This window comes from Macrosteles quadrilineatus, unplaced genomic scaffold (genome assembly GCF_028750875.1).
Source record: "Macrosteles quadrilineatus isolate MER2022 unplaced genomic scaffold, UCM_ALF_1.0 Scaffold_9__3_contigs__length_116548681, whole genome shotgun sequence".
In the NCBI taxonomy this organism is placed as follows: Eukaryota; Metazoa; Arthropoda; class Insecta; order Hemiptera; family Cicadellidae; genus Macrosteles; species Macrosteles quadrilineatus.
This window is the reverse complement of record NW_026542602.1, coordinates 83,867,419-83,893,904: the sequence shown is the minus strand read 5'-3', so window position 1 is coordinate 83,893,904 and position 26,486 is coordinate 83,867,419. Positions and strand designations below refer to the sequence as shown.

Below are 26,486 nucleotides of genomic sequence, written 5' to 3'. Positions count from 1 at the left end.
AATCATTTTTATGCTTCCCAACCATGGTACACCAAGAAACGCTTTTGAAAATACAAAAATGTTTTAATAAATTATGGGAAATTGTTACGGGTTTTTGTACTTTTATCGTTTACTTTATCGATTTTTTCCTGCTGATTATGAAATCGTTCTTCTTATGGAGTGGTTTCCAAAATCTAAAATTTTCAATTCTTTAACAGTTGGAGTTAAAAATACTCTCTTGTGCACTGCAATCGTTAATCTGATATAAAACCACTTATTTACTGAGGTAAAACGAGTAGGCCTAATCAACCATTGTGCAAGCTTAAACTTAGTGGTATCTTAGGAGTGAGGTGGTTTCAGTGCTAATAGTAGTTAAGTTTCACCATTGAATTTTTTAGGCTAAACTTATCGTCTAAATGAAAAATTTGAATCATGTCATGATGTGTGTTTTATGGTGGTAGCTTATGAGTGTGAATGGTTGAGGAAATAAATTATTTCCTTTTAGCGTACATTTTTCATTTAGGTGTGAATGCTAGAGGAGAAGCAATTGTTTATGAACATATTGTTTGATTGGTGAATAAAATGGCCAAACTATGTGAAATAAATTATAAAAAACAAAAGCAACCGTTCATAAGTATTACAAGTAGGATAGATCTAAAAAGCGGAACAATAAGTTGTTCAAAGTCAATTTCAACATGATCTAAAATTTACCCTACAAAATATTTAGACTTAATTTCAATTTTACCATCCCAACATCTCAGCCACTAACTTTCAAGGAGCCCCTTTATGTGATAACCTTTCTGCTATAATGATAATGATAAGATTTATTATCAGTTTTATCAATGAGTAGTGTCTTTGTCCAAAGCCAAGAATATAACTGGTAATGATGGGCATATATGATCCGTTTATGATTTAACATCACTGATGTATTCGTTAGATTTAAATTCCTTATTTTGTTTGTGTACAGCTAGCATGTATGTAATGATTAATACATACTATAATCTGATTTTGGTTAAATTTGGTGCAACGTGTAAACCAATATGTATTCGGAAAAGTTTGTTTTGTATACAAACTGAAGGTTTTAAGGTGGCTTTAAGGGTTAAAGTTAGATTTTGATTCATTTTTGGTCCTTAAAACATTATTTTTACAATTTGTGTTACGATGCTTGCCCAGTATGTTATGGAGTAAAAAAAAGACACTTGGCAAACAAATTGCACATTATATATTTTCTCAATTTATTACTATATGGCAACCAACAAGTCTTACCTACTTCCAAAGTAGAAAAAATCATTTATTTTAAATACAACGCCATTCAAAGAAATAATTAGAAACTGTTAAATATTTAAATAACTTTTTCCTAAGCATTTGGTTTACTTGTTCACAAAATACAATTAATTTGTGAAATTAGAGTTTTGAAGTCATAAATAACTGTTTGTGTACTGGTAGGTCTGAAAATTGTTTGTTCAATTAATTAATTGTCATTTGGAATGAGCAAAATAGTGTACTAACCATTGACATATCAGCTGTTTGAAAAAAAAATTGAAGTCATCAAAATGCCACTTTGTATAACACCATTGACTATTGAACACCCAGTGCTCAATTTGAGGGGGCGGGGGGAATGGTAAATAGGTACATAAATAGGTTCCAATCACATTAATTAAATAGGTTACGGTACATAAATAGGTTGTAATCACATTAAATAGGTTACAGTTCCAGCACCTCATGTTTTACAAATCAAACACTGATAACACCTGTGGATAAATATGGTACAGTAACTTTCAGTTCAATAATGGTGACATTTTCTTCCAGGGAGATTCTCCTTTTGGCAAGTCAGAGGCTTACATAAAACTAGAACAGTTGGGGGAAGGATCCTATGCAACTGTCTTCAAGGGATATAGCAAGTAAGTGTTACAATCTATACATAAATGATCAATATATTTGTAATATGGTTCCAATTTTGCTCTGCAAAATATGTAAAATAGAACTGACCATTCACTGAACTGATTTCATTTCACTTACCCCGAGTATTTTCATTCTAATTCTAGATACAAGGTACAAATAACGATTTGATTTAGGGAGACTTTAATTTAAATTGAAGCATATATTTTCAAATATACTTAAATATACTATTTGATGGGTTCATAACAGTGGTTTATTTGGTCGGATCGAATAAGATGGTAAGTCAAGTATACCTCATAATATTTGTAATTGACAATCATTTCAAGAAAATGAAAACATAAATCAATACAGGGAAATACCCTTATCAACTCACTTGGAGGTGTGAGGGGGCACATATTTAATCATAATAAAACAAAACAAGGAAAACTTGCATTTGTGCTATATTTTACGGAGTAGAGGCTTAACCAATTATTAACACTATATAACAGATCTTTTATTTTAAGTTATTTTTTAATTAATATAGGTCTCTTCAGTTTTGATGAATACATATTTTTTTAATACTCCCAAGTATCATTAGAATCTAATTAATCTTTATATGGTTAGTTAAAACTACAAAATGAGAGCATTATAATAAGCAATATAAAAACAAATCCAGAACTCAATTATAATAGGAACTTTGATAAAGAATAGTAACAATGCTGTTTGGCCATTCAAAATTGATCAGCTGAATTTATGAACCCATAACAAGTTGTGTTGTGTCTTGTGTAACAATGTATTTTAAAACTGAGGAAAAAGTTAAGAGTTTTTTCTGGGCTATTGTCTTTAAAAATAAATTTAAAGCAATATATTTGGCTAAATCAACCCAGTACTGGTACCTATAGTTCTAACTTCAAGAAAATCAATTAAACGGAATGCTATCCTACTAGAAATGAGGCCAATAAGAAAAATTCCAATCCATCTATTTTTGAAGATGTCATTCTGTTGTTCCTCCATAATTCTGATTCATCAGAAACAAATTAAACTCAGGGATGTGTTTTACATTTAAGTTTGTTAGTCATGGAGTTTATTAAATTAACGGCAATTCTTTTGAGATCACTGTTCAAAATAACAAGAGCAACGGTGGTGGGGAAGTGATCTTATTCGCATGTGCATCCCACTATCCTTCTAATTGACACAAATCTATTCTATAGAAGAGAGGTAGAATATCATAATTCATGAGGGTATACAAATCGTTTTGTTCATTACCTACAATATTTTATTATTGAATCCCAAATTACAAAATGGTACAACAATAGGTGCTAAATGTTTTGCCTGCGCATTGACTAAACTTTTTCTTAAATATTAATAGAAAAACATTTTAATTTAACACACTTATTTGACTTTTTCAGTCTGACAAACCAAGTTGTGGCCTTAAAAGAGATACGGCTTCAAGAAGAGGAAGGAGCTCCATTTACAGCGATACGAGAAGCTTCACTTCTGAAGGAACTGAAACACAACAACATCGTGACGTTACATGACATAGTACACACTCGTGAAACACTTACGTTCGTCTTCGAGTATGTGGTAAGTAGATAGTACTTACTTATGAAACACTTACTTACGTTCGTCTCTGAGTATGTGGTAAGTAGGGATGTTACACACTGTGTTTCTCGAGTTTAAGTGTTTGTTGTAAGTAGAGATAAACTGATCCATGAAATTTTGGGTAATTTCAGGTGATAAAACTAGAGTTGGAGTTGGTTAATGATTACTCTCTTATGGATCTTTCTAGTTTCTCAGTATGAATAGATCATCAACTACAACAGACAACCCCATTTTCATATGGATGTAAACAAAATTGCATCATGGTCATCTGTTTTGATGTAAACTTGAAAAAGTTCAGATGATTCACAACAGAATTCAGCACAAACTATGAAATTTTAAAAGCCTATAGGACGAAGTGTTTTCACAGGATATCATTCAAACCCGCTAAAGGCACATCTACAGGATAAGAGCTTTAAATTGATACCCTATATGCCCATAAAAATAGATATTCAGGGGTCGCGATTTGCTGCACACAAAAATCCATCAAATTCTTGTAATAATATAGATGAATATTTACATTAGCATTTGTGTCATTGTATCTTTTAAATAAAACTTGCTAAAAGTGAGCACCTGAGAAAAGTTAGTAGCATTTGATGGTTTAAAACTGGACCCAGCTGCCCAAGATCATTTGGCTTATAAATGGTCCTGGCTTATATGGAGTAGCTGATCTTATAGTCGGCAACAAAGCTACACAGATTTCCTCCCTCCATTCTACACTCATCTGGCATTATTATTCAACAGAAAATACAAACATAGGTGTACGTCACTGTTGTAAAGTAAAGATAATGCCTTAGTTGTTTGGTATTACATGATTACCCCTGTTGCAGCACACAGACCTGTCCCAATACATGGAGAGACATCCCGGAGGTTTGAATCACTCAAACATCAAATTGTTCCTGTTCCAACTGTTGAGAGGGTTAGCGTACTGTCACAAACGTCGGGTGTTGCATCGCGACGTCAAACCACAGAACCTTCTCATAAGCGAGATGGGCGAACTCAAACTGGCTGACTTTGGTACGAGGTTGATTTATTTGGGTTAAGTTCAAGAATTTGCAGTGGAAATTAACTTTGGACAATGTATGATTGTTGAAGAGAGAGTTTTATATGAAATCTTAGTTTAAAATGCTGTCAGTTAGTGAAATATTCTTTTTTTTTTACAGTGTAAGTTTTTTAGCGAATTTCCCTATAGGGAAGTAGCTATTACCGTAGGTGGCACGGTAAGACCTAGACCCGGGACCGATTTACTTTTTCATTTTGATGTCCCCAGAGGCCAAAAACACCATTCGTTCAAATTTTTATATATATATATATATATATATATATATATATATATAGACTTATATATATATACGTCCGTGAACGCGATAACTTGAGTAATTTTTGTCCGGTTTTGATGAAATTTGGTTTAAAAGTGTAAAGCGGGATAAACTTGAATGAGTTCGCGAACCAGCATGATCGGACCATGGGAACGGGGCTTTACGGGGGGTTTTATGGGGTAAAAATTGGTTTTTCTCACTTTTGACCCTCAAAACACAAAATTTCCCAATTTCTCTTTAGACCTTTTTAAAGAGCTTAAAAAAAAAATTAATTTAGTATATAAAAGTATTTTTGTTCGGTTAATAGTAACGGAGAAAATTTAAAAAATTTTTAATTTATAATTCCCATGTTATTCTTATGGAGATTATTGTAAAATATTGTAGTTTGCTTGTTTATGGATATATTTTGTATTTTGATCAAATTTATTTATTTTGTACTAAGCTATCAATATTTTACAAAAAAACACACTTTATTAGTTTCCTTGTAGCAGCAAACCTAGGTACTCGTTAAACTTAATGTTATTAAAATATATTTAATTGAAAATCAATTAAGACAAATGGAAATTCGCTTAGTCGGCAGGTTTGCTGCGGCGGGGGTATTTTTCTAGTCCTGGTTTGAACTCTTTATCATTCAGTTAAGCCTACTATCAGACCCACTAACTATAAGCCTACTAGTTATGCTATATCAGAGAGCTATGGGGAGCGAGCTGGCGTAGTGGTTAGAGCACAGGACTTCAGTCCCTGAGGTCCCGGGTTCGATCCTCGTCAAGTCACCAATGGATTTTATCTAAGTGATAATACCGCAACCCCTAGATCTAGCCTAGCGTCCTAGAAAAAAAAAACTATCCTCACAAAAATAATTAATATGACAACATTTCCAAATGTCTATAAGCTTTAACAATTTTCTGTGTAACACATTCCTGTCAACCCTTCTTCTGCGCTTTTTGGTCCAACAGGCACGGATTTGAATTTAAAAACCTAATAGAAAAACTTTGCCTTTAGAAAGACAATGTGTTTAAAGACTTCCCAAGTAATGCAACTTTTGTTCCACAGGTCTCGCCAGGGCCAAGTCTGTCCCGTCACACACATATTCTCACGAGGTGGTCACTCTATGGTACAGACCTCCAGATGTGCTGCTAGGCTCTACACACTACTCCACGTCACTAGATATGTGGGGAGTGGGCTGTATCTTTGTAGAGATGATCACTGGAGTTCCTACCTTCCCAGGAGTCAGGGAGACGTACGACCAGTTAGATAAGATATTTAAAGTAAGTTTTATTCAACAGATTGGTAAGTCTTAATCGACTGAATGGACTGTTGTTGGAAGAAAACTTAATAGTAAAGTTTTACAATTCATTGCAACCCTTGGTTGGAATATATTATTGATCAAATAAAATAATTACTTTATCCAACCAAGTACCTACTACATCGGCCAAACTGGAAGATCTTTCAAACAAAGATTTAAAGAACACACAAATGATCACGCAACATCAGAAATTCAGTTTTGTCGAACATTTAATTTTGGAATTGCACAACTACACATCTGTTGATAATAACATGGAATTAGTCGAAGTATTACCAAAAGGTTTTAAGTCAAAAAAGCATTCACCATCTACAAAGCTAAAAAACTCGACCCATGTAATATTTTAAATGATCAGACCTCTTTCCAGCCAAATATTATATTTGACACATATATTGAAAAGTTACAAGTCAAAAATAAGAAGAACAAAACAAACTGAAATCTAGGTGGCACTGGAGAGAAGAAGAAACATCATGATTCAGTCAGCTTTATTTATTCAATGGCAGTGCTGACCAGCCTGTACAGTTTTTATCAGTTTATCATTTTTATTCCATTTTTATTATTTTTTCAACATGGCGATAAGTTTTAATTATTGTGACTGACATCTTTTAAAGAATCTATTGACATACCACAATGTATTAATACATTGATGATGCGGTTGCATACTAATGACCTGACGAAGTTCTAAGGAACAAAACTAGTCGTCATACGAACAACAGTGGTTGGATAAGGTAATTATTTGATTTTATCTTTAAAGTTCTGTATATTCAGCAGTTAAGGGATGAAAAACTTGTTAAGTTTATTTAACAAATAAATAATAAAATGACTTATCACTTTGTGGTTTCTAGGCATGAACTTACTTGGATCCAAGGCTGTTAGCTCTGTTGTATCAAGTTTTTTACCTTCTGCCTGTAAATGATCAAATCATGGAAACTAAACTTGAGTTTATAAAGGGCCGGTTGAGATTACCCAGAACATTTGGTGATAACAGAAAAGTGACAGAGCTTTTACTAAACTTGTTTATTTTACAATTCAGATCATTGCAGGTTACTTTAGCTGCTGACACAAAACATAACTTTCCATTTCCTTTCCCGCTATTTTTGGTTTACGACACAGTGGCAACTTTAGTTTAGTTTTCAATGTTTCTATGGTGTTCAATTAAAACTTTTAACAATTTGTCAACTCACCCCAACATGTCAATACATCTTACCATTTCTCTGAAGTTTTTCTTTTAACATGTCAACTGAATATGTTTTCAACAGATTCTGGGAACACCCACAGAGGAAGACTGGGAAGAGGTGAGTCAACTACCGGGATACAAGCCACACAAGCTGGTGTTTTACAGAGGCCAGAAACTGGGGCTGTCGTTCCCTAGACTTTACGACATTGTGGAAGGAGAGAGCATGGCCTCGTCATTGCTTCAGGTAACTGATAATGTCTACAAATAGTAGAGCCCCTTATATCTACCTCGGTTTATTAGAAGACGCGTTCCATTACACAATTTGGCTGAATGTAAATTTCTTAGCAGCATCACTGGAGCTCTAGCCTTCAGGGTGAGCTCATAGGCAGGCAAACCGGGTGCTGATACTGAGTTGAGAAACTCTGCCGGTTAGTTTACAGCATCGTCTTCTCTCAGGACGGTGTTAACTGATTTATACGTACTTTCTTTAACGTGGAAGAGAGCCATTGCCTAAATGTTTATCTGCGTTGCCTGCTTGTTTTTAGGTGTCAGAATTGCACAATCACAGAGCAAGGCACTATCCATGTTAAGTAGTTCATGAACTACTGGAAAGAAGTTTTTTAATTACTGAAAGGTTATCAGTTTTTCCTGTAATCTGACAACACCAAGTGAAGGAGGGGCGGTTATTATCCTATTTATATTTTCTAATGTTCCGTATCCAACCTTCATCTCAGAATCTCTGAGAATTCCTCAGTTCCACGTTGATCAATGCAAACAGCTCTCATATTTAATGTGAGTGAGAGGCGTTCTATGGTTGGCCACAAAGTTGATCGCTTCAGAGAAGCATTGATCTCGTCAGCCCTCCTCCCAACACCACAACAGGCAGAATTTGTCTACAGTTACCTGAAAACATCACAGTTACTCCCCCAAGGGGTTTGGGCTGTTTCTAATATCTTTCAATGTCCCGTCCAATGCTTCAATGGGGACTTTGTGAACCGTGGTGTATTCGTCCCATACAATTAGGGAACAATCTTGAAGCACTCTAGCCATTGGGGAGTTCCTTGAAATAGAAGATTGTTACTACCTGTATCAAATAGCATCAATAAAAATTCAAAAGTATTGAAATAACAACACCAACAAAATGTTTTACCTTTCTCTTAAAAACATTATTCAGGCCTCTTACTTATGATGGTTTGTTATAATGTACATTTAATAGTATGAAAAATAAATACAAACTCTCACTACTTATGATTAGTTTAACATAAATAGCCTATAACGCGATTTTTAAAATACAACAGCAGTTTCATCAATGTTTGTATATAAAACATTCACAAACAGCCGAAACTCTATTTCATAATATTACGTAGCAAGTCACCCGTTCTATAGTCAATGGTATTATTTGCATTTTATTTAGCTTTAAATAGCTTTTTGCTTATTCTCTTCAAATTGTCAAATATCACAGTATATTTTAAATATGTGTTTTTAATTTTTTGTTCAAACTTTGGAGCACATACCGGATTAGAAGATAACAATCAACATTTTTAATAATTTTACCCTGTTTTGGTCTAACAATTTAGCAACTTTTCCAAGGTATTACAACTCAAAAAATAGTGATTTTTTTACCCACTCTAATATATACATATATACAACTTTTAATTAATAGTGTTTTTGGCCTCTAGGGACATCAAAATGAAAAAGTATATCGATCCCCGCTCCAGTTCTTACCGTGCCACCTACGGTAATAGCTACTTCCCTATAGGGAAATTCGCTAAAAACGGGCTACACTTGAGAAGTCTACATTCAAAGTCAATGTTTCAGCAGAAAATTACGGATTATTTTAAGGCCTAATTATCTTAAAAGGGAACGTCTTGTGAGTAAGTTTTACCTAATCATTATTTTACATTTAGGCCTATTTATGTTAACAAAGCTACTGTAAATAAGTTATTATTAACAATTCACATGGATAAGAATATTTTTGTCTGTTTCAGCTAAATCCGGATGACAGGATAGGTGCTGAAGAGGCTCTAAGACATCGATATTTCTTCAACCTTCCAGAGAAACTGTACGAGTTGCCTGATGGTCAGTATGGTTGTATTTTAACATTTCATTATAAATCCTACATTAGAAATAAGCCTCAGTCTTTCAACATGTGGCTTGTTATTATAGTCATAAACATTGGAGCCGTACCATGTTCAGATTATCAACAATTTGGATGGTTTGGAAATCACTCCCCCTCACACTCAGAGTTGCCCTTTGAAAATTCTACACAAAGGAAATTCATGTTTTAAAGAATGTACTTCATTTTGGTAGACAATAGTTTTTTAATAATAATAATATTAATGATGAATAAAAAGCATTTTTACAGATTATACTGCACACACTAAGTTCAAGTTCACTAGTTGAGGTCTGTGTGTGGTCTTGATTTTCAAGCCAAGTGATCAAAAGTAAATGAAATATTGGACTCGAGCCTATGGCAATCGCGTCTGTGAAGATATTGCAATTGAAAATTTCATACTTCTGCCACAATTACAGAGGATGATGAGACCATTGAAGACAATGATGATGTCTGCAAGACTGGGGAAGATGTTAAAGATTTTGCCGCAATCACAGATTATGATGAAAAGTGATATCGCTTATCGATATATGTTATCAATGTTATGTATCAATATTTTACTGTGATCATGAAAGACGATAATGATCCAATACCGATCATTATATCCAATACCGTGGGAGACGATGACAATACACGACCATCATTGTAAGCTGGTTTCTCATTTACAATCTCGTTTGTGTTTCAGAAACTTCAATCTTCAGTGTCCACGGTATCTACTTGCTGCCAGAAGGCAGAGCTCCAGGACTGAAAACCTGAATACACCTTGCATATCTCGCTAGCTCAAATTGTTATATAACTTCACATCGTCTTTTATATCTGTGTTTTTTTACTGTAAGTGTCAACTGAACTGAACAGGGTCGAACTTTACGAAGCGTACATGACATAGATCGGGCGATAAAATGACTAATGATTTTTTTACGTTGATAGGTAATCGCTGTTAAGTATTAAACGATCCTAATAGAGTTACTATGGCGATATATATTTTTTAACCGTTAGCTATTTGTCGGAGCGTCGCGGATTCATGTTCAATGTGATCGACAGCATTTCGGAAAATAGTCATTCCATGAGGAATGTGTTGCCAAACTCTTTTAACTTAGATTAGACTAGAGAGAAGGGTGGATTAGGTTAGGAGAATCATTCCTCTAATCGATTATGCTCAATCAAAGGACTGGTGTTGTTCATTGGTTTTGTTTTATACGGTTTTACAGTTCATTTTCACCTGTTTGAGTTACAAAAGTTTAAATGTTGCATTTTACTTTGTACGGCACCTTTTGACATGTGCCAAATCAGTCATTTCACTTTGTGTTGAATTGCTTGCATTTTATTGATTTGTTCATGTGTTGTTTGTTGAAATGTCAAGCTCCTTCAGTAAGCTAGTAAAAATAGATCTGATAGTACATCCTTCATATAGATTGGCACAAGTTAAAGTTGGCTTCCTTGAGCTTCTTGAACTGACAAAATGAACAATTTATATAATTATGTAATTTGTTTAATTGTGGCGTAATCGTAAGAATTCAATAATGTTTATATTAATTTATTTCTGTAACCAACCTTAACATGTCTACTATTTTAGGTAGTTGGAAAAATATGACTAATATATTATATTTTATATTTATATTACTCTTAATACCAGTCATTTGTTCAATTTTTCTTGGTGAATTTGTATTGTATTGATTATTAAAACTTATTTCCCTGAATTTGTCTTTTTTTAGGATTTGTTCAGTTTGTATTCAGTGTCAAGTGCTTACTTCAAGATTTTCACCCTTATCCCTCAGAATGTGTTGGGGGCATTTGATTGAAGTGTAATCTTCTAGTGTCTATTGATTGTTTTTTGTCTTGAAATCTTAATAAGTAATGATTTTGAAATTTTGTTAATGCCTTTTATTTAGCTTCAAATATCAACATATTGATTTTTATGCATTTTGGTAAAACATAGTACATCCTCCTCAAACCAATACGCCCAACCAATGAAAATTGATGATTGTCTGGGTATAATTTTTTGTGTGACTTGGTTCGTTTACATTTATTGACTTAATCTAAAATTAAATAGTCACTAGTCAAGTATGTTTGATTTGGATTTTATTTTTGTAAAAATCCTTGCACAAGAGATATTTTTAGATGACTGGCCAAAATAAAAAGATTCTACACCAGATTAGTTATTATTGTGGTAGGACAGAAAAACTTTCTGCTTATAAGAAGTAAAGGGTCATATCAAATATGATGACTTATTTCAGGTAAGGACTGATAAACGACTAGGTAAAGATAAATAAATAAAACTGTTTTTGAGTCTTTATCAAACCTAAATTTGTCTTCTGTATGGTCTTCCCAGTTTTCCTTTTTTACATTAATAAATAATATTGTTTCTTGTACGATCAGTCTTGCCAACAAAGGTGTAACATTTACTGTTTATATATTTCACAGTCACTTGCTATGTATCTCTGCAAAATTGGACCATGGTGGTCATAAGTTATTTGATGAAACTTATTTATTGATGTTTTTAAAAATGTAACCAAAAACCTTGATTTTTTAAATAAAAACAATGGCAAAATTGCAATGGCAAAGCTACACAAGTATTGGTAAATTTTAATTTTAAAACTTAGCACTAAATGGTCAAAATTTGGTTTCACTATAGATAGTTTGCTCTTCAAATCATGATTGTTTACAATTCAAGATGCTACTTGATCAAAATATTTTATCCGATCTTAAGTTTTCTTGTAAATTTTAATTTTTAACCCAGACCCCAAGTCAACTTTTTATAGCGGTTAAATGAACTGTTTTTAGACATTTACCGCTGTAATGATTTTTTTTTTCAATAGTGTTTACACACAATTTTATCTCATTTTTTGTCTGGAACACATCAAGAAATTGTATTAAATATATAGCCTAATATGAACAATATGTTTGTATTGTACAAATTTCTAAGCGGAAAACATGTATAAAGAATGTAGCCTGGTTAGTGAAGCCTTGGCTGAGGTATTTCCAAATTATAGAGCAAAAAAAAAACACATTCATAATGTAACTTTATTGATGGAGCTCTAATTTAGTTACAAATTTTAGACTCCTAATAATAGGCTACTGTATGAGATTGGAAGGAGTCCATTTTATTTCGCACCGTCCCTTGCTCTGCCATATAGTGTGCATTTTGAACCATCCTGTAAAATACAAGCTCTCTGTATATAGTTGTATAATGTGTAGATTATTTAGCCGCAGAATAGAATTTGTAATGACAAACCTATGAAGTAGTAACAGATAATTCAACTTTAACAATTAGTGTTAGCATCATAAATAACAATAATAGGAAACTATTTTAAAACTTTAACATCGAGGTAATTTTTGTTGTTTGAAAAAATAGGGGTGCCAAATTGTCCAAAATAACTGTTACTTTTGGACACAACAGTGTTTGTTCGGGATCCAACAACAAAAGCATGATTGTAGACTGTGCACTGCAGACTTCAGACATATAATACTGTACACTAATCCGACAAGCCAGGTTAAATACAGTAGCAATATTTTTAAATAATTCGTAGAATTGTTTAAAATGTTTGCAACTAAGTTTCGACCAAACTTTTCAACACTTTCACAGATTTCGGAACTGTATTTATCCACAATTGTAGAATCAGAAAGATATGCCATAGAATTGTTATAATTCAATATTGTTTTAGGTATCTTTTATAGGTTTGTAAAAGCTCTTAAACATACTGTTGATCTCTATTCGTAATTGTTTAATGTCTTGTAACATAATGTTCGGTTTAAAATGCACACTATTATAAATACATCTGTAATGTAATGCATCTGTAAATATCCTGTGGTTATTTATATTACTTGAAACCAGATTAGAAATTATATTAAATTTTAATGTGAATTTGTATCCCGATGTTTTATTTCTAACCCTAAATCTGCCTTACCTCGTTGGGTAAGATTGGATAACTGATTGGTAATAATCAAGGCCGACTAGAAAAACTTTTTCTAGTGGGGCCTTGTAATAGTGCTAGCCTGACAATCAGAATATTATTGGTTCTATCCTGAGAGTCAGTAATTTGATTAAACGTTCCCGATCGTAACCCCCCACCACCACCACGCCGTGCCGATGTCGCAAAGTTAGTCTCTTCTCTTGAGGAAACACCATTACCGCAACGATACGAATTAGAGCCATGAGCCTTGGTGGTGTAGTGGATATAGCTTGTCGGGCTGATAATCTGAAGGTGCCGGGTTCAAACCCCGCTGGTAGCACTAACTTTTTGTCAAAAATGTTTTTCATATCAGCAAGTTTGGTTGGTTTGGTTAGGTTATGACAGTTTAATTATATTTAATTTAAATTTAACCTACAAACAATACTTTTTAACAGTCACAGTGATAGAGATAACAATTTGCCGCAAATTGCTGATGGGCCGGTATGATTTGGAAGTGTACGGCATGGTGCGGTGGAGGGGGGTGTTACGATCGGGAGAGTCTCGTGTAATTTGGTTTGAAACTGGGCCCAGCTGTTATTGTATTAGGATTTTCATCGATTATTCATTCTGGAGAAACAGCTGGTCTTAGTTAACACTGATTATCTCACTCCATTCTATAGTCAGCATCTATAGGGGGTTGAGTGTATGCACTGAAAGTGTAAGGCTTTTTGACTTTTGATTGTTGTTAAGGGCATGGCATCTTGGAGATGACAAAAACCTATGTTGACGCCCTTCGCCCCTTCCAGCAGGACTGACGTCTAGAGCCTTAGTTAACCCTTTGCGGTCTAGAGGCCATTTATACTGCCCACTGTCCATTTCAAGCTAGATATGGCAATAAATCTTTGTTGTTCACACAGATACACTAGGCCACTTATAGTGCCCACTGTTGTTTGGCGTCAGGTGTGATGCCATATCCCAGATAGCAAAAACTGTTTGCAGCCAATAAAAAAAGGTTACAGAAAAGTTGGTTTTGCAAAAAAACTAATTTCCTAAAAACCTATGTAAGTTTGCTGCAAACTTGTAGTTGACGCATGCTGAACTTGCAGCAAGTTAACTGCAAATGTTATTTGCAAATAAATAACTATTGCAAACTCAAAGTTTTCAAGAGACATAAAAAAATATTTGCTGTAAACTTTATTGGCAAACTTTGAAAATTTACAAATAGTTAAATTTTGCAAACTGAAAGTTTACAAATAAATTATTTTGTGCAAACTAAATATTTACAAATACCAACTTTTGCAAACTTAAACTTTTCAAAAAGTGTTAAAATGTTTGCTGCAATTTATAAGCAAAATTGGAAAACTTACAAACTATTAACTTTTGCAAACTGATCTAAGTTTTCAAGAAACCTTAAGATGGTTGCTCCAAATTTATAAGCTTGACTACTGTCAGGCAATAGACTAATAGGAAATAAATAAAACTTACTCGCTCAAAAATGGTATCTTATTGCAGTATTATCAGTATTATATGTCTGAAACAACAATCTTCATAAAATGGATAGGCTAATTTTAAGTTCAGTCTGTTTTCAGATATGTTACGTTTAAAACATCCGCTAGACTAAAAGTTCTGTCTTTTTACCAAAAATTGCACGGGAATGCAGCGAGTGCCATAGTTAGGGTTTTATTTATTTACGGTATAACCATTTTACAATAATATAAATATACATTCATTTATTCAAGATAATAAATATAAATAAATAATAACAATAAGCAACAACAATAATAACAATAAATAATAATAATAATAAAATGATAAATATGACAACATAGTTGGTATGTACTTTTTTCCTTTTAGTTGGATAAACATAAATCTATATGGAATTACGACAACATAACAATTTGGACGTATTTAACAACAACAAGTGAACACAGAAATAACCCTCTTAAGAAAAATTACTCAAAGCAAGGCGACAACCAGGTGCTGAACACTCTGTTCACTGGAGGCAAATATATCCACTTGCGGCAATACAAGTTTGCCAAGCTGCTGGATGTGAGCCATGATGGTTGACTGATGGGCGTAGTTGGTGCCATGTTACCTTCGTGCAAACATGTCTCTGGATCTTGTGGCAGATGGAACATATGGAAGAAGATCCTCCCAAGCAGGTAAGGGCAGTCCACACGTCCATTAAACTTGTAGCTTTTAGAGGAAAACAACATCAAGTTCTACGCGTCTGGTTCTGGTTTGCAAGCTTGGAAGATTCAGTAAGTTGGATACCACACCCAATGGAACTTCAAGATAGCGATAGCCCAGCCGGAATCCCACACCACTCTCAAAAGTATATTTTGAATCCTCAAAGGGCGATAATCTCGTATTTGTGGGTTAATCAGTGTCAAAGGGTGACTTCATGAGGAGACAATACTACGGAGCAATACTCCAAAAAGGTCTCACAGTACAACAGTACAGGATTTTAAGTGGCCGCACAGTTGCAAAGTGTTTCCCAGTGGTAAGATGTTTTGAGCATTGAACAAGAAGTCCCGTCCCCAACAAGAACCGGAACAAGAAGTCCGGCTCTACTATCTTGCAGGCAAATCCTCTCAACATGGGCCTTACAGGATGGCAGTACCTCAACTCTAAGATCCCTGATGGATGCAGGCCTGGTGAGAATATCACCCTGTAGTCTATAGGCATAAGGAGTAGTTGTTATGTCGTTATGTGAAAGGTAAAAGTGATGCACTTTTTCAAATTCAGGCTAATTCTGTTATCCATGCACCGATGCACCACTTGTAAATGGCCTGAAGATTGTCCTGAAGAACACTATAGTCCTGTTCGGAACCGATAACACTGTATATCTTAATATCATCCACAGATAGAAGGCAATTGGTAGAAATACAGTTGAAAACGTCGTTGATGAAGATGATGAACAGCGTAGGTACCAGGATTGACCCCTGTGGTACCCCCGATGTACCGGTGAAGGCTTCAGATGTTGTAGAGGCATAATATAGTTGGAAAACCAACTAAAGTAGTGCACCAGTGATTTTATAGACGTGTAAAGCTTGTCAAGAAGGCGCTGATGACAGACCCGGTCAAAAGCTTTAGAGAAATCCAGATGGAGTGGGCTGACTTGCTCACCCCTCTCAAAGGCCTCCATCACATTTTTAGTTGTTCCACCCCACCCCCACCCACCCACCCCTTCCCGCCATCCCAATCCAATTTACAGCAACATCAGCAACCAATGGGGCCAACACCTACTCTCAATTGTTTGACAAAACAGTTCAACTTTTGGGATTCTCAGAATGTGATCATGATGACATGGAATAGTGCAACTATCGACCAATAAATCCCATTCTACACGAGCGTGAAAACCATGAGGGGGTTCAACATTTTGTGCAAACTACACGTGGCGGGATCCACGTCGCGTAGCCTGGCCCGTCGAACCATTCAACACGAGGCCTTCAGATGCAGGATGGACACGGTGGAGCTCAGTTTTATAGCCGTACCGGTAGTTCTCCAACTTTATAGCTATTAATTTAGACTTATTCTTATTTTTTGTTTATTCACATCAAATAGAAATATTACTTACTCAAACTTAGATACATACAAAATCGCTTATCTCTAACGAATAAATTGCAATACTAATTTTAACCAGAAGAATTTCTGGTTGTCAATCATGATTTTTTTAGCGAGTTGCCCTATGGGGAAGTAGCTATTACCGTAGGTGGCATGGTAAGACCTATGCCCAGGACCGATTTACTTTTTTTATGTCCCCTGAGGCAAAAAACACCATTCGTTCAACAAATTTATATATATATATATAAAGACTTGTGAACCGTCCGCTTAAAAAAAGTCAAAGCCTGGAGTCAACCGACCACTGTACTCCAGTTGAGAATATTTTGGCGCGCTGACAAAATGTGGCCTCCGTTTAATATTGAAGTACCATGCGTTGCACCGAATATAGGCTCAACACCATTGCCTAAAGTATTATAATTTTTAGTTTTATCCTTGAAACAGTCTATCCAGAAATTCTGGTCAACGATGTCGCAGGTACTAAAAGTATCACACCTCCCTGCCCTGTGGCAAAATGAGGTGTGACGAATGTTAACCTTTCAACACCGATGTTTTCGTTTTTAACATCGAATGTTGCCCATGTATCTTCAATAGACATTGGTCTAACCGCATTTCACATCCCCTTTCCGTTATGCACTATAGAAATCTTGACGATTAGGTACTGTAAAACAAAATCGGAACTATGCACTATAACTCCATGAGTTGATGCACTATGAGACACGTTCACTTTGAAACTTGTGCACAAAATCGGTATTATCATTGAGTATTATGCACTGTGAGACATTTTCATTACGAGATTATGCACTATAACACGTTTTCACTTTAGGCACATAGAACATTTTGAACTAGACACTGTGAGATTATGCACTATGACATACAACCCGTTAATGTATTTTGTTATAGTATTTAGTATTTTATTTATTTATTTCAATCCTCTTTGCAACCTCTCACGTCCTATTGGTCGACATTCCTGACCGTACGCACTCTAGACGTTCTTAAACCAAACCCGGACCAAGACCAGGTGCAGAAGCAGACGATTATGTCAGTTCAGTACTTGTTAACTGTAATGAGGAAATGTGATTATGGCAATGCTTGAATCGGTTTGTGTTTGTGAAAATTTTAAAGTTACAAGTGATAAACTGTGGAGAAGTGATAACCCAATGTCTCCAGAAAGAATAAGACATGTTCCACCAAATACTGATACGGTTCAAACCAAACCGTTTCCAATTAGAGGTAAGAACTTATATGATTGTCGTCTGCTAATAAGATGCATAATGCAATCGCTGAGTAACTTATTTAGTATTTAAGTTCTTTATAAATTAAATTGAAAATTGTTATAAACTGAGTGTAGTACTAGTAATATTGGGATCACGATACTGCTTGGATTTTAAACCACGATTAATCTTGACTGCTGGACAAAAGTGAGGTTAGGTGTTTAATATAGGTCAGTGTACATCTTGCAGTCCATGTTTTCTTTGAATGTTTAATGCTGTAGCTTTTTTTCAATTCAATATAATTCAAGTACACTATGGATTACAAATGAAATTACCATCCTTCCACTTCAAATCAAAATTATTCAGTCCTAAGATCTTTGGCCTAAGTTAGGCAAGAGATGAGCATAGATAGGTCATGTTACCATCCATTCCATGGTAACATGGATGTCAACCATCGATGTAGGCTACTGATAACAGTGTTGTGAAAACATAAATTTTTTGGGATTAAAACATCGACGTTTTCGATGTTTTTTTTAGTTTTTTGTCAGCTCTCTTTAGCCTACTCTCTAGTACCGGTAATGGAAAACATCGATATCTCAGTACTTGGCCAAAAACATCGGTAACCTACCATCGATGTATAAAACATCGAACATCGATGTTTCGACTATCGATGCTCATCCCTACTATGGGCCTAGCTAGCTACCTTTGTTTGATCTTTCACATCATAGCACTATAAGTTTAGGCTTTTCCTAAAAAATAGCATTGAATTGTTGATTTCTGGCAATCTAACTTATTGTAAATTTATAATGACAGAAACATTTTGTAGATAGGCATTATTATTTACTTAGGCTATAACTTAGTACCTACCTACGTTAATTGTGTTGTTTATACGATTTAATATTTGATAGATAAAACAATAATAAAAAAACTAATAACTTCTTGATCAGCATCGTAAGTGTTATTAAATTACCTACCTGAAAAAAGCAAATTATCTAATTACACTTGTAATAATATATTTACACTTATAGGCTACTGTTGACTTTCAAGACGGTAAATACATATAAAAGTTGGTAAGTGCTGATCGATTTTGATTGGACACTCCAATCACCATCAGACCCAATAGGCGAATGATCATGGGTAGTGATCACCCACATTCGCCTATTGAGTCTGATGATGATTGGAGTGTCCAATCGAAATCGATCACCACTTACGAACTTTTATATGTATTTAAGTCTTGTAAGTCAACATTATTTTAAGTGTAAATATATTATTACAAGTGTTATTAGACGTAGGATATTTTTGCTTTTTTTTTTTTAAATATAAAAATAGCAAACAGTACGGGGCTCGACATATGCTCAGAAGAAGAGTGCATTTTATTATAAATTCCTTGTCCCTAAGGCAACATTTTTGAGTTAGGCATATCGGTATCTCAGTAGTTTTTAATTTAAGTTAGTAAAAAAAAATTGGAAATATCTTCTAGTTAGGCGACTCCAGACTTCTTTAGTCACATAACTTAATCTTAGAGAATAACATCTAAGAGTCAGTATCAATGAATTTTAACTTAGGCCTAACTTATTTGTGTTTAATAATGTTTACAGTGTGGTTGTCTGTATTTGATATTGTAATTATTACTTTTTAGGTTATTTTCCTGCTAATTAAGGTAATTGAATAACCAGGCTGTAAGCTCCTTACTATTTGAGTAGTTGATTAGGTATCTTGTATGAGTTTAGAATGCGTTATGTGTGAGCAGAAAGGATTGAGGAACTAAACCTTGTAGCACTTCTTTGCCGAAGTAAACTTACTTAGAATGTATCTTGCATCCATTATTTTCTGCGTCTACTGTGTCTATAACTTACATTTTATTTTCTGTTCCTAAAATCGCTTCAGAACTACTTCGGTCGAGAAGACAGAAGTCAAGATAAAAAAACCGCGGACTAGGAGGTATTAAGTTTTTCTCCCAATAGCGCGATTTTGCGTTCTGTAAAGCTCTATTTGAGCGGGTGTTAAATGAGTCTCTCTTTTAGGAAATTGTGTTTACCGGGAAAGTACTCGTCTTTAAAAAGATGTGGGTCTTTTTGCTTTATAAAGGAGGTGCTTTTGGCTAGTACTGTTATAGGTAGTGTGCATTTTGTGTGTTGTTGTAAATGGAGAATAAAAAAACTTTTGTATTTTGCTTGTTTATTGATATATTATATATTTTTATCAAATTTGGCAATTTTGTTTATTTATATTCTAAGCTATCAACATTTCAATTTAAAAAAAATAAAAATAAAACACAATACCTTTCCTCTGGCGGCAAACCTAATTACTTATTAAAATTAATGTTATTTAAATAGGAAATAAATCTGACAGTTTTAAGGGAATATTTTATAGTATAAATCCAGCCCGGTTAAATGGAAATTCGCTTAGTCTGCAGGTTTGCTGCGGCAGGGGTATTTTTATTTTGTTTAAGTACTACAATGAATTTAAAGGGGTTTAATAGTAGGCTATATTTCATCACTAGGGCCTAAAGTGTCAAGTGCTCCGAGCTCAAGTTTTACGATCGAGGTGAAGCCAAGGTTGGAAAATGAGCGAGGGTTGAAAAGTCACCTTTTGCCCATATGAAGAACTAGCCCTATATTTTTGTTGTATTTCACCGATATTTGAACAAACTATGTTACAAAACGAAAATACTGTAGTCTTAATTTAAAGATTACCTCTTAAAACTACTTCCAACTTGTTTTCAATTTAATTTGCTAATAGAAACAAGCAACTGTTTAGTAAGTGATTCAATCACGTTTATTACCTACGGTTGTGTTAGTAAGTACATTATACTATCGATATGTCAAACTATTTACAATAAGGCAACAATGAACAACAATCTATTAAACAATCGATACATACGAAACATTCAAAATTTACAACTGGGTTGACAATAGCTGATTTTTACTCCCTAGGGCCTAGAGAGTAAAAATGCCACTTTAGACCCGTAGCACATGAATTATACTACCGGCTTTTTATGCTGCAGTATGACAGAAAATACTTTGTTGTCATTTAATTATCATTTAGCTTTATGTTTTTGTGTATGTATTACGTTTAATAATCTAAAAACCACCATAGAGACTGCTTGTATTAGGTGGTAGAACAAGCAGACGTGATTGTTGTCATAGTTGGATGTGTACAGTTGACTATGACATGTGCAAATCGACCAATTTACTTTTTTACTTTGTGAGCTGAATACATTTTGCATTTGAGAAAATTTCCATTCCTTGATGTTTGATTGGACTGTATCAAACTTTGATGGTGTTTGTTGACTTTTCACCTAGTTTAAAACAAATTTCATATAGGCTATATTCTACTCTTCTTAAATATACTTAAATGTTATTTTATTTTCCAGGTAAGATCCAGTCCTTTCATCACTCTTGTAAGTACATTCAGTTTCTTTAGTTTGAAGCAATATTATGATTTCACTTTTATTTTTAAAAACTATAAGTTTATTCTCCATTTTCCAAACATTTTTAACCATTTCCCAAAAAATGTAACAAAACTGAGTTATATTAAGTATAATAAAAAATTTAAGCAAGTGATGCTTATTAAGATTACCTAACTCTTGCCGGGTATTTGATCTAATATAATCACCGGGGGAACAAGCTGGTCTAGTGGTTAGAGCGCGGGACTCTGGTTCCTGGGGTCCCGGGTTCAAACCCCGCCAAATCACCAATGGATTTTATCTAAGTGATATTGCCGTAACCCCTAGGTCTAGCCTGAAGTAATGTGAAAATCAATTCCGGGCTCATGCCTAGCTTCCTAGGAAAAAAAACACAAAAAAAAAGAAAATAAAATCACCAAATGTTTAAGAATACTGGATGTAGTTCAATACCTTCAATAGGGATTTAAACATTTTTAAACCAACAAACAATTTTTTATTGTGTGTTATTTCCATTTACGCAGTTGGCAATTCTACTTTTTTGTTAGGGAATGGTTCAATCAAAACTAACTGGTTTGTGGTCTTAGCTGTGCAGCATCGACCTTGTATTTGACAGCATCATCAATTTATAGTTCAACGATAAATGGCAAATCGTTGCAATAAGGATCTTGCTTGGAATCGAATCAGTGACTTTCAAATTTGAATACGATAACCACTCAGCTACCCAGACAATTTTTGTGTTATACAGAGAATGCTTTGTAATCCTTTTGAACCAAATAATTTTTTGTGAGTACCGTAAACAATTTTATACTGTAAAAGTTAAAATCTTCCTTTCTCTGAAATCATGTGTAAACAAAATCAACACTGTATGTTCCACACTCCACAGTATTACAGTATTAATATGTCATCGATAATTAAGACAACATAGTGTAACAAAATCTATTCACTAAAATATACATCGCTCAATTGTATCCCGGTGTTTAAAATATTGCGATAATTACTATTACTGCAATGCATCATTACTTTGGCATCCAGGTTATCTCCGGGTGTTGTAAAAGATGAGTTTTTGTGACGGATGGTCCAATTGTTGACCCTGATAATATGTTGACATGGCAGTGGCTGGGTTATCTGTTTATCCGCTGGTTAGCTTTAGTCTGCCAACAACTATGAGTTCCAACAGGCCAGTGGATTTCTATGTTACAAGGGAGTTTTTCAAATTTGCAGACGTCATTCGAAGGAACACCCACTGTCCTAAGTTTCCAGGTTGGTAATTTTTCACAAATACAGATCTTGTTCATACGACAGCATTTATTCAGCAATGTTTGTGTTGTGACTTGAATTTTCTTTTAAAATGTGTACTTTGTACTTTATTGGAATAGTGTCTCAGACCCTGTGTGTTATTTTTAGCGTTGTTAAAACGTACCTACTATATTTCTTGAGAAATTATGTTTATTACGTCTTGGATCTAATGCTCCACTCGGTCACCTATATAACCTCGTCATCTACAGTGTGTTTATTTGGTACAATTTTCTATCTTCACTGACCATACTAGCAAAACACATTGTAATATAAGGTGCCTAATACTCGAGTCTTTTTTGTGAATTGATCAAACACCTCTAAAATTAACACTTTGCTATTGAGGTAGGCTGGTATGTTGTACCAAAATTATAGGATAAACTTACTTTGCTTCAAATATTTTAGGTAATAAGATATCTCATCCAGAGTTGTTCTAAACAAGTCTTTATTTTGAGTCGCCAAAGAAATGTATGGTGTGAATTAACTTTCTGTATTGTGTAAAAGAAAGATCAGTGGTGTAAAACATGAATTATTAGCTTTAGTGACAGCCTTGCTTACAATAGGTCCTCCAGCAGCTTATAGCATTTACTAATGAGTGGTATTTTCCTGAAAGTCTGGTATTCACTGTGACCTCTAAAAAGTTCTAGGCTTTTGGCCTCTCATTAATACATTATTATTTAAAGTCAAGATCCAGGCTTTTACTTTGGTATATGTGTATTAAAGACACTCAAGGATAATGCCATCCAATCCAACTACTTTGTCACTGGCAGGGCCGTTATACACCACTTTCATCTCCTTCATCAAATAACTCTAGACACTTATAATGACATCTACTAACTCATCTTTATTTTTTAATGTAGCCCTAGTTTGTTTTGGTTGACACATTGGTACAAAGGCTATAAATAAATATGTTATTCATGAGCAAAGGTCAGTTACAATTGTTGAAAATTGCGTCAGGGCAGGAATAAACAACACAACAATATTATTATAACTACAATACAAAGTGCAAAGATAAGTTTAGTGAAGACTTAAAATTGTTGTAAGATAGTGTTTTTAATGTGAAAGGAAGTACATTTTAATGAGCCGGCCCGAAGTAAGAGATACCCCTTCTACCTGCATCAAGTAAAACCTTTGGCATGTCAAGGGAAGACTCCTGCGTTCTCTCAATGCACAACAATGCTTTCAGATTACCTTTTAAATAGTTTGGTGCTAAGGGGAGCAGTGTTTTTTGGACACTACAGGCGGCCTGCTTATCACAGCTCTCTCGACTGAAATCGTATTCAACAACCTAGGGTGATTTTGCTCATATGTGGCACAATAACATACAGATCTGAGACTATTTGTTGTTGTGATGGCTCAATAGGAGAAAACAGTAATTCTGTAGTTCAAAGATTTGTATAGGCAGCTTCATTACCTTCCATATAGAAGAGAATTTAAGTGGTAGGTTTTTTAATATGAAATAAATTTTCTTTTTTTAATTTAAGTGGAAGATGGTTTGGTGCGGCGTGGGTATCGTCCCACATCACTGGCCTTCAAACCAAAGGTCCCGCATTGAAAGTTTAGGTTCGTTTGGGTGATTTTTTAACTCGGACAGAGGTTTAGGTCTGTCCATGCGAACCCGCACTGGTGTGGAATCTCGCATTTTTATGATCAATGGTTTACAGCTTCAACAGCTTTGTCCACGGTCCCGCACCCGCTGGTATGAATGAATTTTTTTTTGGCTTTAAGACAGATCTCTCTGAATTGACTTCCAAAGATTTTAGAATTTTTCTTTTCAATATAATTGCGGAAATGGTTCTACTTTGCTTGCCTGATAGCATAATTCAACCTATATCTAGCTCTTACAGTACAGCTGTCTAGACTCAGGGAAATTCAAGATTGGATGCTTATTCTTATATTTATTACTATAGGTCGGCCGCTTAGAAAACGACCTCCTCCAGCATTGGTTTAGCATTAGCGCGCAGGTCGTTTTCTAAGCGGCCGAACTATAGCTGAGTACCCGTCCTTCGTCCGGGGTTGGTATACAATGTTTATTGTAGTTAAATACTCGTGCTTTGCATTTGCAATTAGAGAGGACACGTTTTGAAAAAATTTTGTTTACTATAATCTACGGTATACTATAGTATACAGAACATCTACCATAGCCATAATATTCTACCACTTCCCTAAACAATAGAAAGAAGTAAAGTTCTCACACTCAGGTTTTTGTTGCTGCTTGGTTCAAATTAGCTGTTGTCATAAATGTATAAAGAACTAATGGTGCTGCACCCTGTTGGTAAACCGTGTAACCTTTTAATGCTATTGAACATCATAGAAACAAATTGTGTAGTTGAAACAGCTGGCAAAATTATTTAATTCCTTTTAATTATGAATACTCATAAGGTTACAAACAAATAAACAAACACACAAACTTTCACGTTTATAATATTAGTATGATTATTTCAAAATTTCTCCACAGTAGCTTTTTTTTTGTGACTCTTCTACTCCTCCCCCCCCCCCCCACTCATCTTTTGGGCACCCACTCATCAAGATGCTGAATTATGCCTATTGGGGATATTTAAGTTTTTAAAAACCCTCTCTATCCTACCAATCTTGGCTATTGCTGCTTAAGTATTTTTGAAGCTAGTGAAATAAAGTACAACGTTTCAAACTTCTTGTTTTTTGAAAAAAATGACATAGCATTAAATATTTAGTTAACATTTTTCAAAAACAAAAACCGAAACATCTTTGAGAGGTTTCAGGATGACATAATTTTCACTGTTTAGTTTCCTGAGGAGATGCTTGTTGATTGATTGGATTATGAAAATGATGCACAAATTTAGTCTACCTACCAACTTGGCTGCTGATTTCATAGCGTTATCAAAATGAACCTGTAAATACCAATGCCTATTGTAAAATGTTCTTCGCCTTGCATGTCAAGCTTTACACAGCTTTTATCCTTCTCAAAATTGGTGTGTAAAAATCTTTTTACCTTTAATATCTGCTGCGACGTCGTTGACCAGAATTTCTGGATAGACTGTGTCAAGGATAAACTAAAAATAATATTTACACTATTTACAATACTTTTGGCAAGATGGCGTTGAGCCTATACTCGGTGGAACGTATCAAAATACTCGTCAACTGAGTACAGTGGTCGGTCCACTAGCCAAGCTTTAACTTTCTTTTTAAAAGCGGACGGTTCACAAGACTTAAATCTTTGGGGGAGATTGTTGTACATCTTCAGAGCCCTAATGCGGAAAAAGCTTTGCGTTTTGGACAGCCTGCAGTAAGGTATGTGGAGCTGGTCTCTGTTACGAAGGTTGTGGGAGTGGTGGAATTCCCTTGTTATGAGCTGGTGTAAGTTATCCCTCACTTAACAGAGGCTAAACAGTACATACTGGCTGAAGATAGTAAGGATTTAGGCTTCTGAAGATAGGCCTACAGTGCTCACTGTCACTCTTCGATGTAATGATCCGAACCGCCTTCTTTTGAAGGAGAAGAATATCTTCACACCTTGCAGCGTGTCCCCAAAGCAGGAGTCCATAGGAGAGGTGTGAATGAAACAAGCCATGATAGACAGTGGTCAGGTATTGCCTTGTCAACAGGGGTTTAAGTCTGCGGAGTAGATGGATGACTCGAGAGAGCTTCGTACAGATACTGTCCACATGGCCACTCCAGCTAATCTTTGTATCTATGACGAATCCCAGCAGCTTCACCTCTGTTAAAATGTCAGCGTTTGTACGACTGAGACTGCACACAATCTCTTGGG

General features: G+C 34.8%; 2 protein-coding genes across 10 annotated transcripts in view; both read left to right on the top strand.

Annotated features, from left to right (window-relative positions):
• LOC129002190 (cyclin-dependent kinase 14) overlaps nucleotides 1-13,237 on the top strand; it is a 285,193-nt gene extending 271,956 nt beyond the window's left edge. For all 4 annotated transcript variants that reach the window (XM_054429821.1, XM_054429819.1, XM_054429820.1 and 1 more), the window contains 7 exons: nucleotides 1,789-1,880; nucleotides 3,267-3,441; nucleotides 4,287-4,473; nucleotides 5,829-6,043; nucleotides 7,338-7,499; nucleotides 9,244-9,334; nucleotides 10,054-13,237. In XM_054429821.1, coding sequence (XP_054285796.1) covers nucleotides 1,789-1,880; nucleotides 3,267-3,441; nucleotides 4,287-4,473; nucleotides 5,829-6,043; nucleotides 7,338-7,499; nucleotides 9,244-9,334; nucleotides 10,054-10,124 — 993 coding nt within the window. In that variant the 3' untranslated portion in view covers nucleotides 10,125-13,237. The remainder of the gene's footprint in view (nucleotides 1-1,788; nucleotides 1,881-3,266; nucleotides 3,442-4,286; nucleotides 4,474-5,828; nucleotides 6,044-7,337; nucleotides 7,500-9,243; nucleotides 9,335-10,053) is intronic.
• Nucleotides 13,238-17,829: 4,592 nt separating this feature from the next.
• LOC129002123 (6-phosphofructo-2-kinase/fructose-2,6-bisphosphatase-like) overlaps nucleotides 17,830-26,486 on the top strand; it is a 52,840-nt gene continuing 44,183 nt past the window's right edge. For 5 of the 6 annotated variants that reach the window (XM_054429709.1, XM_054429703.1, XM_054429705.1 and 2 more), the window contains exon 1: nucleotides 17,830-18,055. In XM_054429709.1, coding sequence (XP_054285684.1) covers nucleotides 17,905-18,055 — 151 coding nt within the window. In that variant the 5' untranslated portion in view covers nucleotides 17,830-17,904. Of the gene's footprint in view, nucleotides 18,056-22,596; nucleotides 22,706-26,486 lie in introns of those variants that run through there. The other variant, XM_054429706.1, reaches the window with a different exon arrangement.